The following is a 14,419-nucleotide window of genomic DNA, read 5'->3' as shown; positions in this document are numbered from 1 at the left end:
GAGGCTTCTTAGACGTGGATGGCTCAACTAGAGAGCCCAAGGAGAAGAGGGATAAACTCATAAATTGGTTTGATGGAACATTTAATTAAATGCCATTTAATTAATCCATGGGTTCTGTTGAGGAGTAGGAGGCCCCTCATGGGCTCTTTCCTTGGACATCAGGTATGGATTGAAGTTTTTCTAAACAAAATCATAGTGGGTTTTCTAATTTTCAAATAAATTCTAAATTTTCTTGAGTTTTGCATTACTATGCGGAATGCTAATATAGTAACAAAAAGTGGGGCACATTGGTCCCATCTGATAAGGCAACCTACCCATATATGGATAAACAACCTATAATTTGGCTTTGGATTGAGAATTTTGAAGGAAGATCTGAAATACCACTTGCATTTTGCATAGCTGTAATAGTTTAATGGTCAAAGGAATTACAGCTTAAGATTTACAAAGGGAATGAGCATGAGAATATGAGAGAGAGAGAGATTTTAATCAAATGTGAAGCCCAAGACTTGGCTTTTCAGCAGCCCCTTTCAAAGAACGTGGGTTCAAAGCCAAGCAGAACTCGGAAGTGCAGCGCCCTCTCCTTCTCTTAAAAGGCCAGAGAACCCAATAGACTTCTTCAGATTCTCCAGACCATGCCTGCAACTGCACCTCTTCTCCGCCTCTTCCTCTTCCTTTGTGGGATCATCTACTTTTTGGCCATTCATGCTACGGCTTACCAATTCAGAGAAGCCCCGCAGTTCTACAACTCCCCTGACTGTCCGTCCATCAACTACGACGACGCTGAAGGTTACAGTCATGAAACCAGCATATGTTCCGATGATGCAGTCCATGTGGCAATGACCCTCGACGCCGCCTACATCCGTGGCTCCATGGCTGCCATTCTCTCCGTTCTCCAACACGCCACCTGCCCTGAAAACGTAAACTTCCACTTCGTCGCCTCCGCCTCCGCTGATGCCCACCACCTCCGTCGCACCATTGCCAACTCCTTCCCTTATCTGCGCTTCCGAGTCTACCGCTTCGATGACTCGGCTGTCTCAGGCCTCATCTCCACTTCAATTCGCGCTGCTCTCGACTGCCCGCTCAACTACGCTCGCAACTACCTCGCCGATCTCCTCCCTACGTGTGTTCGTCGAGTGGTGTACCTGGACTCAGACTTGGTCCTAGTCGACGACATTGCGAAACTGGTAGCTACCCCACTCGGTGACCACTCGGTCTTAGCGGCGCCGGAGTACTGTAATGCTAACTTTACCTCTTATTTTACGCCCACGTTTTGGTCGAACCCATCTCTGTCTCTAACGTTCGCGGGTCGCAATGCCTGTTACTTCAACACCGGCGTCATGGTCATCGACCTCCAACGGTGGAGAACCGGAGACTACACCACCAAGATCGTGGAATGGATGGAGCTCCAAAAACGAATGCGGATCTACGAATTGGGTTCCTTACCCCCATTTTTACTGGTTTTCGCAGGGAATATAGCTCCGGTGGATCACAAATGGAACCAACATGGTCTCGGCGGAGACAATTTCCGGGGCCTATGCCGGGATCTACACCCGGGCCCTGTGAGCCTTCTACATTGGAGCGGGAAGGGGAAGCCATGGGCTCGATTAGACGCAAACAGGCCGTGCCCATTGGATGCGTTGTGGGCTCCTTACGATCTCTTGAAAACACCATTCGCACTCGACAATTAAATCCGAGAAGTGTTATAGTTATCACCAGATATATATTTTTCTTTATTAGATTTCATTATTTTAGATGTTATCGGAACACAATCCAGGTAGCGGAGATCTAATGTTACAGATGCTTCTCTCTGCCTGTGTGTCTTCTGTTTCCCTTCCACCAGAGATGCTGTTTGTAGATATACGGCCATTGACGAACCTCTTACCATGCTTCTACTTTTGTCTCTGTACCGACACCAGTAAATACTAAATACTAAAGAAAAAAGAGTTAAAAAGTTTGTTCATATGTCTTCATTTTTCCCTGCTTCTACTGTATCCATGCGTACTTGGTCTGGCAATTAAATTTGGATGTATTCCAATTCAAACTAGATTCTAAATCGACCATAAAATTGCAACCCAACAACCATATTTTGTTTGAAAAAAATTTTCTATTTCAACCATAAATTTGTGACTCGGCAACCATCTTAAATATTTTGGTCACATATGAATTTGTTTTGGGTTTTGATAGCTTTTAAATATGAAAGGCGATGGTTGAAATGAAATTTCCAGTTGAACAACAATTTGTACTCCACCGACTCAATTTGATACGCCCCAACTTTTTATCAATTGACCTCTAACATTTGTATCTACCCTGTTGAAGTTCAATACAAAATGATTTGGTTCTGTTGTCCTCGCAAAGTCGGACATTACTTTGAGATTTTGACCAAATGGTGAACCTTTAAATCATCATGGCGATAAAGCCACTCATTCCATAATTAAAGGTTGCATTGCGTGCAATAATTATGGTTCATTTCCTCTGGTTGGTGACTAAAAAGTCCTGGTGACGAAGTATTCTCTGAAAATATACGAACAAGGTAAATCAGTGAGAGATCTTTGGAGGAGCACTTTTTCATGTCTATCTTTAATATCTGAGCTTCTATTGGAGTTCTCTCTCAAATGGGTCTCATTCAAACGCAAGACGCGGAGTTGAAAGGCAAAAAGAATTCTCAATAAAGTTAATGGCATGTTTATTCTAGTTAAGGCAAAGCTGGAGGCTGTAACCTCTACTCTTCCCACGCGTGTATGGGGAGGAAAAAGCAAAAAGTTGCAGGTGAAAAATCATCATGTCTTCTCGAGGATGAGAATTGCATGGTAAAGAATCCGAATCTAAGATCCTTAAATGGTCTCACCCAATTTTGTTTTTTACCGAGAAACTTTTCAACACCATAAGAAAGAAAAAACCCTCGGATGATTCTAATAACTTCAAAATAGCTTAATTCATTAACTTTGTACGATCAAAATGTCCTATAAATAAGAAAAAAAAAAAAAAAAAAAAAAAAACAGATTCTCCGATTTAACTTTGTATGACTTCCATTCCTGTTGATGAAGTCTGCAGTGGGAAAACGTGGCCCTTGTTTGGACTTTGGAAAAACAATTGATTAGAAATAAGACCATATCTGCTTGGATCAATAAGCCTATACTGCTTGCCACTAAGCAACATATTTTTCTCCTTTAGCTTATAATTCTTTACCTTGCTTATTCATGTCTAACATGGGGACTATGAACAGGGATCATGCGGAAGAGAAACTTCTTAGATAGAGTAATAAATGGCGGACCAAAGCTTCCAGATTAAGTAGAAAATGATGGCCGAAAATGAGCACATGGTGGCGTTGAATAAAATTAAACGGTAGGTGACAAAACATTTGGCAGGAGATGTGGAAATTGAAGTCACTCCCTCTGGTTTATACAAGCTTCATTTTCAGGTCAACAAAAGTCTGCAGCATTTTCTTGTGAAACAGTAAGCATCTGCCCAAGCATATTCATCTAACTTGCAAAAAATCTTTTATCACCAAAAAAACCAATGAAGAAAACTTTGCACCTTTCGGGTAATAATGGCGAAAAAGGCCACGAGCGCATACCAAATCGATCCTATTTATGTTTCTGAATTTGGTTGCTATAAAATTAAGCGAAAGTGACGAATAGCAACCCCTGATAAATACCTTCCAACTAAAAGGGAAAACAGAGCATGGCGTCACATTGTAAAGCATACATCACAAGCATTTCTTCTTCATCTCCATTAAAATTGAACTAAGTTTCCACTTGCAGGTGTGACAACTCACTTTGCTCGATAGAAAATGATGGTGACCATTTAATATGATGCGAGATCGAATATTAATTATGGTTTTTGTTAGATAATTGTTTTTGAATCTCTCACCTAATCAATGCCACATGAAGGAACCTGACCAAGAATTTTCTCCTTCCTGCTTCCAACAGTGGATGATTAGTGCAAATTAATTAATCATTAAAGGAGTACCGCTCCTCCAGGCCAATAATAGGATGGCAGCGGTGGGCTCGTGCCATGGACTTTTACATGAAACCCAGTCCATGATACGCGGCAGTTGTCTGACCAACCCATTCCCTTTCCAGGCCAATAATAGGGACCAAACTGAATTAAATTGGGGTTTTGGCCAAAGCTGGATGTCTTCTGACATGTCTGGAAAGGTACAATGATTAATTCTCGTGGTATAGTTACAAGCAAAGCATAATATCACTAGCTCTTTCAACCAACTTTTCAGACATTCTATGTCTCTACTTGATTTTTCATAACCAATTCCATTAAGAAATACATACTAGAAGTTGACAATAATAAGAAAAGATCAATACCATATAAACTTGCCGTCATTCACCCAACGCCCACCTACTGCCTAATTGTGAAGGGACCTTTTCATGAGGTGAATGCAGTGGAGACTCATCGCAACTCTAAGCTTTCCCCCAAAACAGAGCAGATAGTACACAAACGATATTGACAGGGTAAATAGCAAAGACCCAAATATCAAATATAGTAAGCAGTCAAGACACAACTGCTTTATTTGCCGCAATATAATCTCCCAGGTCTTCTCCAGCACTTGAAATTTTCTTTCGGAGGTACTTATAATATATGTACTGCAATATAATCTGTTATGATTTTGGTTAAGGTGTAATGAACAATGAACATATGTGAGCTACCTGCACAGTAATTGGATAAAAAAGAGCTTTCCTGAAGAAGATTGGTAAAGGATACAAATAAGTCAAGCATCACACAAACTGCAGCATCCAGCAACCAGGGCATATTAGCTTTAATTTTTTCCCATTCGGTGGTTCTTACAAGAATACTGCATCCATCAATTCAAATAAAGTTCAGAGTTAAGAAATTTTCCAGAGAGAGAGAAAGAGAGAGAGAGAGAGTACCTTGCCACATAAGTTACATTGGCAATGAGTGCAAAAACGAACATGAGAGGATTCAAGCCCTGTATAATTTCAACAACTACAATATTAAATGTCGCCTCAAACATGAAGTACAAAATGAATTACTAGAATGTTATAAGAGCATCTCACCTCCACACTCCCCCTTTTAATCTGGTTGTCAAATGTAATGACTTTTATCAGAAACAAAACAAATCATAGAAAATGATTCATCTGAGAACAGGCAAATTTATGCATTGACTTTTGAGAACCAATCATCACTTACATTTAGCCATATCTGAGGGAGTCGACCGCCCATGTATATAGCAGCCATCAACCATCCTAGCCATTGCCCGAAGGCACTGTTCTCCATCCCACTTTCCTGCTATGTATAATTACATCTCGTGAGCTCTTTGAAAACACAAAGCAATAGATTTAATATCAAATGTAGCTTTTAATTTTTCCCAGTAGTAATCATACGTGTAAGAGTTTTCTCCCTGTAAAGCCAAGGGACACTTCCATCATAGCTTTACTTTGCCGAGGCAAATTGACGGACGTAGCTAAATATGCCCCATAGCCTGCCTGAAAAGATATGATAAAGGTAGCGCCACTAATTCGATAAATGTCATGTCATAAAACAATCATAAATAGTACATAAGGGTTAAACAACTAGTGTGATTCTCTTGTAGTTGGATATAACACCAAATTTTCTTTTTTCATTACTTTTCCTTTTTAGGATTTCCTTCTGATCATTGACTTGTAGGGTCTCAAATATGGTTCAACCCATATTAGGGAAAGAAAGTTCTGCTGATCCGAAAACAACCAAGTAGTTTGTATTGATTAACTTTAATTCACAGGGCAATAGAAACAATATCAAGAGAAGATCAACGGTCTGAGGTTGTACACATAAAGTGGAATATATAGTGAGCAAAACTGGAGATGGAGACTTACCGACCGTGGGATTGGCTTAGGCTTGCTAACAGTCTTATGGGATGCAACGTGGGTTGTGTCATCATCAGATGATGAGTCGTTGTCAAGCCCCACAGTCGAAGGACCACTTCGAGCCGTCCTGAGATAAGATCGAAATGGTGGAGTAGTGCTTCCTGCCAGTGACCTCGCTGACCTGCAAATGCCAAATTTTCGGACAGAAAATTTGTTGAAATGTACAAATAATAATAAAAACAGAGATTAATGAATTTGGACTCACGTATAGTAATAATCCCGAAGAGCGGATCCTGCTTTGACTGGAGTATTGGGTATGGGAATCCCTGACCCACCAGCTTTAGGTTTCAGAGGTTTTCTCTCTTCTTCAACCTAAGAAAATAACCTTAATCAATCTTTTTTTCTCTTGGTTTTGTTTGGAATAGTACTGTACAAGATCATAGTTTGTAGCAGAGTGATTAAAGTAAAACGAACTCAAGATTATGAAATAAGTAGTAGTGTACCACTTGATTAGAGTTGATCTGTCCGTACTTCCACCATGGATAGATGTCATCATAGTACACGCTCTGCAACACTAGTACTACAGTACTCGTGGTGTATAGCTATGAACAAAAATTATAATGCAATTTCAATTAATTAATGCATCCATATGTGAAGTTGTCGAGGTAGCACATATAGGAGCTTAATAAATGGTCATGTAAAAATTATAAATAAAGGAAATGGTCGCTTTGTGCTTCGATTGAAACCATCTAAACCAAGGCCAGAGAAGTGAAATTACCAGAGCTGTGTAATACTGGGTGGGCAGCTGCATTCAGAAGATAAATAGCATTCAGACAAAATGAGAAGAAAACAAAAGAGCGGAAGAAGAAACTAGTGGCTAAGCTGGTCAGGAGCATTTGATAAGAAGAAAACAGATGGCGGTTTAAACAGAGCCACCCAATCTGGGGCTGTTCCCTGGACCACCAGACCTCTATGGCTCTGAGTCATTGAACTTCCGTTCTAGAACATTATCTGCTAAGATAGGAATAAAGAATCCCAGACAAGAACACTCACTGTTGCTGGTTCGAGAAGGCAACCAACCAAATTGAAAACGTCGCTGCATTAATAATTTGAAGGACAAAAAACTTTACATTAAGAGTTTATTTTGTTGGAGATCTGTGTATTATTATGGAACAGCTCAGTTTTTGAGAGTATTTTAAGTGCGAGGTTCAATGGAGAAGAGAACAAACCCGGCGATCCAAGTGAGCAGAAATGCAAGAGAGACGCCATGGCTAGATTTTGTGCGGAAGTTGGTGATTATCTGAGGGATTTCTGCAACTCCCCAACAAACCAAACTGATAAGACCAAACCCAAAGGAGAACTCGTCTCTGAGACTGCACAGACAGTCCCCAAAGTACTTGTCAACCCATCCGACACAGGGCTTCTTCTCCTTGATACAGTAAGATGGTGACATAGTCGCTCTCTCACTCTCTCTCGCTACGCTGGTTACCAAGTTTCTAGGACGATTTTAAAGGCAGAGAAGGGCTTCAATTATTATCAAGAGGTAGATAAGAGGAGCCGATCCTCAATAGAGACTTGAAGAGATCCCTTTTCCTTTTCGCTATCCAGAGTGAAAATTAGAAGACAGGTTAAGTATTTGTAGTAGTACGCATATTCTTCTGTTTGATGCTCCAAATTTCTGCTACATTTGTGTAAGGGGTATTGAAGTAATTAATATTTGAGGGGTTGCGGCATATCCTCCTGGGTGATGCTTTACACTGACATGGTCACCCTCAGTTGACGGTCCAGATTGATCAGAGTAAACAATGATAGAAAAACAAAAGAACTAGCTGCCAAGGTCATTTAAAATAAAATGTCGAGAACATGACGACATTTTTCAGGAAAAATAATGTCACAGGCAGAGACCATTCTGGCTAAGCCATGCTGGTTGGATGCTTATGATTTAGGCGCAAGACAGATTTCAATCCTATGAAAATATGAGCGTGCGCTGTCACTCATCATGTTTGTTGTGCGTCGTCAACTTTTTTTAGCATACATGTGAGTTAAGCACATTAGTAAATTCCACAAGAACGTCACCCATTCTCCACATCACGCGTATAATTACTGCTTTTGAATCAACGTCTGCATCATTGATGTCTAAATCTATCTTGTAATTACACGTTTAGCATTACTGAATATGTTTATTGTCTTTATAATCTGAAATTCTGAATCTAAATCGATGCCATACTTGATGCGCAGGTAAGAAAAATGTGGAAGTCATCAAACTCAAAATGTTTACTCAACTCACATAAGTGGTAAGACAGCAAATTTGCATTAGGATCTTGCCGCAAATGATGTATGTGATCTGGATAATTTTTTTAATATGTTTTGCCGAATTCAATGACCACAGACTGTTTTATCACATGCTTGCTTGACTAAGAGGTATGGTGCATGGCTGTAGCCGATTTAATGCCCCTTTCATTCTATATGAAACGAAATTTTTAGGTATTATCACTTACCAATGGTCACCCATTCTCAAGACCTTGCCCTCCTGCAGCCCAGTTAAGGCTCCTAACCCAAACCCAAGAAACAAAACCCCACACCAGAAAAGGATAAAAAAAAAAGAAGAAAGAAAGAAAGATCAGTGTGACAGCAGGCGGATGAAGATACATACCACTGTACCTGAACCAGAGCCATGATACTGGCCAAGTTCATTGCTGAAACCGACAAATTTAGACCATGGAATGCAGATATGTTTATTAGGTCTTCTCGCTTTAATCAAATGAACCTGGTGCTCTTAGTCATCCAGGTTCATCCCTGAAGTATTACCACGGTGACGGGTCGCGTCTGTGTGCCTAGACTCGAAGCCTAAAATGAAATGATGGAGGGCATCACTGTCAATTTTAGAAGTGGTTGCCTATTTGAAACCTAAATCCTTGTTGTGACGTGTCGCCACCAGCACTTTTAAGTTTGAACGCTTCACACAAGTCACAAGAAGTTGACATGCTTGGAAGAAGAGTAAATCCTGAAGGTGAGGCCAAACGACAAAAGCGGCGACGGTACGCTGCAACCAGGTTACCTGGAGAAAGATTGAGATACACGTGTAATTGGTATTGGGCCATTGTTTCGTGTCTATCCTTCTGGATAACAATATCTTTATTTGGTGTGAGATCTTCTTTAAATTTTTGTAGTTTCGTAGTGTCGTGTAATAAATAAGGGCATCATCATCCCAAAGACTCAGTCTCGGTTTGTTGTAGTTATCTGGGTGAGGTTCAGACTGGAACGCAAAGGTGATCTGTGACCTCCACTCATCGCTTGAAATGAGATGGGGCTATGGCGAGGGAGACTCGGTTGTTTCATATATGTACGACTTCATGTTTATCCCTAGGAGTTTAGGATTATTAACACAGAAGCATCCTGACAGTAAACCTTTTTGGCGTTCCCACTTCTTTATTTCCTGATTTTTTTCTCCCGGTCAAATCATCCTCTGCATAAGATAAGATTATAAGGTTATCTTGAGCCCCTTTCCTTTTCCTCTACCCAAAATAAGATTAGGAAATGGTAATGGAAAGAAACTTGGATAACCTTTCTATGACTTGGTAACTTAATATTAAATATTTTTCTTAAAATAATTTAATACTATAACCTAAAACTTGAAAACAATTTAAAGTAATAAATAAAAATAATTAACTTTTTGTAAATCCCAAAATTTTTTAATTTAAAATAAAAGTAGGTTTGATAATGATTTTATAAAACCGTTTCAATATTTTTCAACACTTAAAATTTTTTATTTTTTAATTATTAAAAAAAAAGTTAAAACACTTTTTAAAATCACTACTAAACTTATTCTAAAAAATATGTTTGACAGTACTTTTAAAAAATGATTTTAACATTTCTAACACTTGAAAATTTTTATCATTTAAGTATTATGAAGACTAAAAATATTTTTTAAAATTACTATAAAATCACTGTCTAACAAATTCTAGGTTTTGCAAACCCATCTTAATGTTTTTCTCCCCAAGAGATTTGTTGAAGCTATGCCAAGTTTGAAGGGTTTGGAACTTGAAGATGCTAGATTTTACTACACGTTTTTTATGCTAATTTAAACCATGTTCTTTTTTGTTTTAAATTTTAAAAAGCCACCCACCATAATTAAACCATGGTTGGCTTTCCATTTTAAAAGGTAAGTCACCCACCATAATTAAACCATGGTTGGCTTTCCATTTTAAAAGGTAAGTCACCCACCATAATTAAACCATGGTTAGCTTTCCATTTTTCACAAGATGACAAGACCGCTTTCTCAAAATTTTAGGATTTATCCTTTTATAATAGAGTGCAGATGAAAGCTTCCTTCTTAATTATGGATATTTAATTTCATCTTTACTTTTTCCTAGGGGATCTTAGGGACTCATGTCTAGTAGTATGTTCCTGTCATCTTGTGAGAAAGCGCCCTCATCCTTTTATGTCTCAATTTTAGGACTCAATTGAGAGTGCAATTGAAAGTAGACTCTCATTGAGTGGTAAGTCATTCTCAATATCCTCAATAAGATTCACAACAAATTCGTATAATGAAACCATCTCAAATATTTTCAGATTTTTATCCACCTTTCATCTATTTAGAAAATTGTTATATAAGAAATTAACACCTCATAATATAATTTCAATTACATTCCCACCGAGTTCTTTACCAAATATATATAACTAGCATTTCTCCTTGCTTTTTCAAGATAATCTAATGAAACGTAGTTATTTGCTCTATGGTTCAGTTTCTAGTGCTTATTGGAATTAGTGTGGACATTTTACGTCAGTTGCAAGCATAGTTGCCATAATGTACTAACTATAAAGGAAATATGTATTATGACAGACCATCCTTCAATGAGGCTTATCGATGGTCCTTTGGTAGCTAAGTTAGGAAATAATTCATCTTAAATAAGAAGTCAAGTAAGGGACAAGAGCTCAAAAAACCATATGTAGCTACCATATTCCTTTGATTCTTCAATGTATCTAAGGAGTAGTTATTTGCTCTATGACCTAGTTTCTGATGCTTATTGGAACCAATGTGAACATTTTTACGAACTTTAGGTCTACAAGCCTACAAATATGCAAGATTTAGCATGTTGCCTATTTACAACTCATATGGGTTGTAGAAATTAATTTTGAGTGTAAATATGTAGCTGTCAAATGCACTTGGGTAAAGCTATTATAAGTTTAATCATATTTAAAGTGTATAATCTCTTTCCTTTGACACACTATTTTGTCAGAGTTCATGAAATAGTGATTTGCCTTTGGATTTTTTTTTTATCCGAATAATTCCTTGAATTTCCTAGTTCGAAACTTGTGTTACAATCTATCCTCAATATCCTGATGATTTTTATTTTTATTTTTATTTTTTTTATCAACCCAATATAAAAAGTCTAAAACAGATCAAATAAACATAATTGTATTAATGTATATAATCATCTATAAATGCCATAAAATAATAACACCATGCTTTATAGTCATATTCATTAGGCTATATTGTCATGATATACTAACTATAAAGGAAAGACGTTTTATAATAGGTTTCCAAAAGGTTTCTTTATGGACCTTCCTATTGAATACTTTTTCGATAAGGTAAGTCAATTTATATAAGAAGCTTTTTCTAACTAATCTATTTATCTTATCTTCCTCAATGTTGTTGATACCAACAATGTTAGTTCAAGAACACAAAGATAAAACAATTACACATATGGTACACGAGGTTTTAACGTGGTTCGGCCAACCATACCTACGTCCACGGATGAGAGAGAATGATTTCATTATACAATAGAGAATATTATAGAGGACAGAACCAGATACAACTGTTGGGTTCCCGAAACATCCCATGTTTCCCCACTCCTTGTATCCATACCCTACTACGAGCTCTCTCACTCCGCCAAGTACCTCCCGTTCTTCGTTACATCTCTATCCACCTCGTATAGTCTCTACAGATCCATCTCCATTTTATGACTTTTTCCCCTCATGACCTAGAATATTTATAGGGATATTTCCAACAACCTTCCTTATTCTATAAGGAAGTCTAATATTACAATAATATATCAACCTATAAATATTCTATATAATATTTTTTACAAAAAAGGAATCTATACTAATTAGGAATTTGGGACACTTCCTAACAATCTCTACCTTGGACCAAATTCTATGAAGTTAATCTTCAAGCTCTCCATGACACAAACCTTTTTGTATCATATCACCACGAAAAAGCAATCGACTCCACCTTTAGTGAAAATTCCTTTTGTTTTCATCTTGTGTGTTTTGTGATCTTTTACTCTTGCAGAAATCTTCAACCCAAGCTTTGATACTAGTTGTTATGCCAACAAAAGCTTTGATGCCAACAAAAGCTTTGATGCCAACAATGTTAGTTCAAGAACACAAAGATAAAACAATCACACATACGGTACACGAGGTTTTAATGTGGTTCGGCCAACCATGCCTACGTCCACGGATGAGAGAGAATGATTTCATTATACAATAGAGAATATTACAGAGGACGAAACCAGATACAACTATTGGTTTCCCGAAACATCCCATGTTTCCCCACTCCTTGTATCCATACCCTACTACGAGCTCTCTCGTTCCACCGAGTACCTCTCGTTTTTCGTCACATCTCTATCCACCTCGTATAGTCTCTACAGGTCCTTCTCCATCTCATGACTTTTTCCCCTCATGACCTAGAATATTTATAGAGATATTTCCAACAACCTTCCTTATTCTATAAGGAAGTCTAATATTAAAATAATATATCAACCTATAAATATTCTATATAATATTCTTTACAAAAAATGAATCTATACTAATTAGGAATTTGGGACACTTCCTAACAATATATGGTTTACACTAGGATTTAATCTAAGTAGCAATTTTACTATCATGAGGTGAACCTCAATTGAATGGTGGGAATGAGCTTCACAAAGTAGACAAATGGAGCATACCTTGGTTAATGGATTTCAGTGTGAGAAGTGTTTGTCCTTAGATGGTGGGTTGAATTCTTAGTGATGATTTCACTTCATAATTCGCATAATGTAGAGTCAATGTGCTAAGAAAATTAGAACTAATGTTTTGTAGATTAGTGACTTAATTAATTGAGAAATTTTGTGTCAATTATAGTGACTTGATTAGTTAATTAATAGAATGACTTAACTAAGAATTTGCCCTAGTAGTGGTTCATTGCGACAATAAATAAGAGTCATATTTCTCCTAGAAAGTAGTTGCATTAGCTATTGAATGTGTGGTTGAGAATGACCAACTATTGAAAGCCCCATGCAGTAATTATAAACGCCACCTTTTTGCATAAAGTTAATTTTAAAAAGGGATTGACCAAGTGTTCTCAATTTCTAATAGGGCTATTGTAGAGGACACCTAAAGATGGCATCAATAAGACATGTGGTATTTGCTTAAAGTTAACCAACAACTAGCTAAAGTAGTTCTTAAACCCAAAAAACTTTAAATTTTCACTACCTTTTACCCTATTATCTTCCTTGTACCAGACACTCTTAAGTTGCCAATAAAAGAGAGCAACATAAAAGGGTTAATAGTTGAACTTTACTGAACATCATAATAGGTAGAGTAGGTTTATCATGAAATTTAAATTTCATAATCATTTTGTTGAATGAAAACCTTGATTTCATGTGCTATGATTAAATCTCGATAGTTTAATGAATAGGAAATGGTTAGAATTATGATACTAATCCAACCTGAGTATAGACCTAAGAGGTGGAATGAATTGAATGTTGGTCTCTTTTTACAATTTTAACAAATATGAACTAGGATGAATGCAAAAAACAAGTATAAATAATAATAGGGCAATTAAAATGGACGAGCAATTACATATAAAATAGAGAACGAACAAGTAGACAAATGCAAAGACAAATTTTTATTGTAGTTTGACGTAACTTGACTTACATTCACTCTCCTCGAACTCCAATTAAATGAAGGTTTCACTAACAAAACTTCCAACCTAGGCATTTTAACTTTACACTTGAGTTATGGTTTCAAGGGCCCTTACAACAACAAAACTTCTGAAGAAAAAAGTTTCCAAGTTATAACCTTTGGATTTTGGTTCCACCATCTCAAGAAATATCCTATTCTTAAGCCCTTTAAGTGATCCCGCACTTGTTAATCCTCATAAGGTCTATAATTGAATGAGAATACAATCTTAGTTTACAAATTGACTTAAACAATTAATATAACTCAAATTAGGATTTATATGCATGAAAATGAAATGCAAATTTTTAAGTAAAATACACTCCTTTTAAGGCTCAAATGATATTCAAGAATAATTTAGGACTCTTTCCCATGAAATACAAGAAGTTTTGAGCTTTTAAATTAGAGTTAAAAACTTAAACTAGTTGTTAGGCGCAATTTGGGGCTAATCTTTCGATCAAACTGACTACTAGCCATTAAATTGACTATTATCAAACTAGTCCTTAACTGGATGAGATTTTACCTCAATTGGTTGAAACTTCCTTCTTGACCTTAGGATATTTGATCCTCATCAATTGATCGAGCCTAACTAGCTCAATCGGTTCTCCTATATTTTGTCCAATTGCACCAAAAACACACCTTTTAAGGTTGGATCAAAT

The 14,419-nt window shown here is 37.2% G+C and overlaps 2 protein-coding genes across 5 annotated transcripts; one reads left to right on the top strand and one right to left on the bottom strand.

The window, feature by feature from the left end:
* Positions 1–458: 458 nt before the first annotated feature.
* Positions 459–1,962, top strand: LOC117912137 (probable galacturonosyltransferase-like 1). Its single transcript, XM_034826619.1, has one exon. It carries the CDS (start codon positions 633–635, stop codon positions 1,686–1,688), a length of 1,056 nt encoding a protein of 351 aa, XP_034682510.1. The 5' UTR covers positions 459–632; the 3' UTR covers positions 1,689–1,962.
* A 2,184-nt stretch (positions 1,963–4,146) lies between these two features.
* LOC117913624 (probable vacuolar amino acid transporter YPQ1) lies at positions 4,147–7,453 on the bottom strand. 4 transcript variants are annotated; one of them, XM_034828642.1, is made up of 12 exons: positions 7,049–7,451; positions 6,873–6,915; positions 6,598–6,624; positions 6,323–6,421; positions 6,085–6,191; positions 5,829–6,000; positions 5,358–5,459; positions 5,164–5,262; positions 5,031–5,051; positions 4,884–4,942; positions 4,717–4,807; positions 4,147–4,610 (listed from the first exon to the last, which is right to left on the bottom strand). In XM_034828642.1, exons 1-12 carry the CDS (start codon positions 7,270–7,272, stop codon positions 4,506–4,508), a joined length of 1,149 nt encoding a protein of 382 aa, XP_034684533.1. In that variant the 5' UTR covers positions 7,273–7,451; the 3' UTR covers positions 4,147–4,505. The 4 variants fall into 4 exon arrangements, 3 of the variants coding, with proteins under 3 accessions (XP_034684533.1, XP_034684535.1, XP_034684536.1); XM_034828644.1 differs by having other exon boundaries at positions 5,164–5,259; positions 7,049–7,449; XM_034828645.1 differs by lacking the exon at positions 5,031–5,051 and having other exon boundaries at positions 7,049–7,452.
* Between the last annotated feature and the right edge of the window lie 6,966 nt (positions 7,454–14,419).

The sequence above is a fragment of the Vitis riparia genome, chromosome 4, assembly GCF_004353265.1.
Source record: "Vitis riparia cultivar Riparia Gloire de Montpellier isolate 1030 chromosome 4, EGFV_Vit.rip_1.0, whole genome shotgun sequence".
Lineage (NCBI taxonomy): Eukaryota > Viridiplantae > Streptophyta > Magnoliopsida > Vitales > Vitaceae > Vitis > Vitis riparia.
The sequence above is the reverse complement of the archived record's forward strand: the minus strand, read 5'-3'. Positions and strand labels throughout refer to the sequence as shown.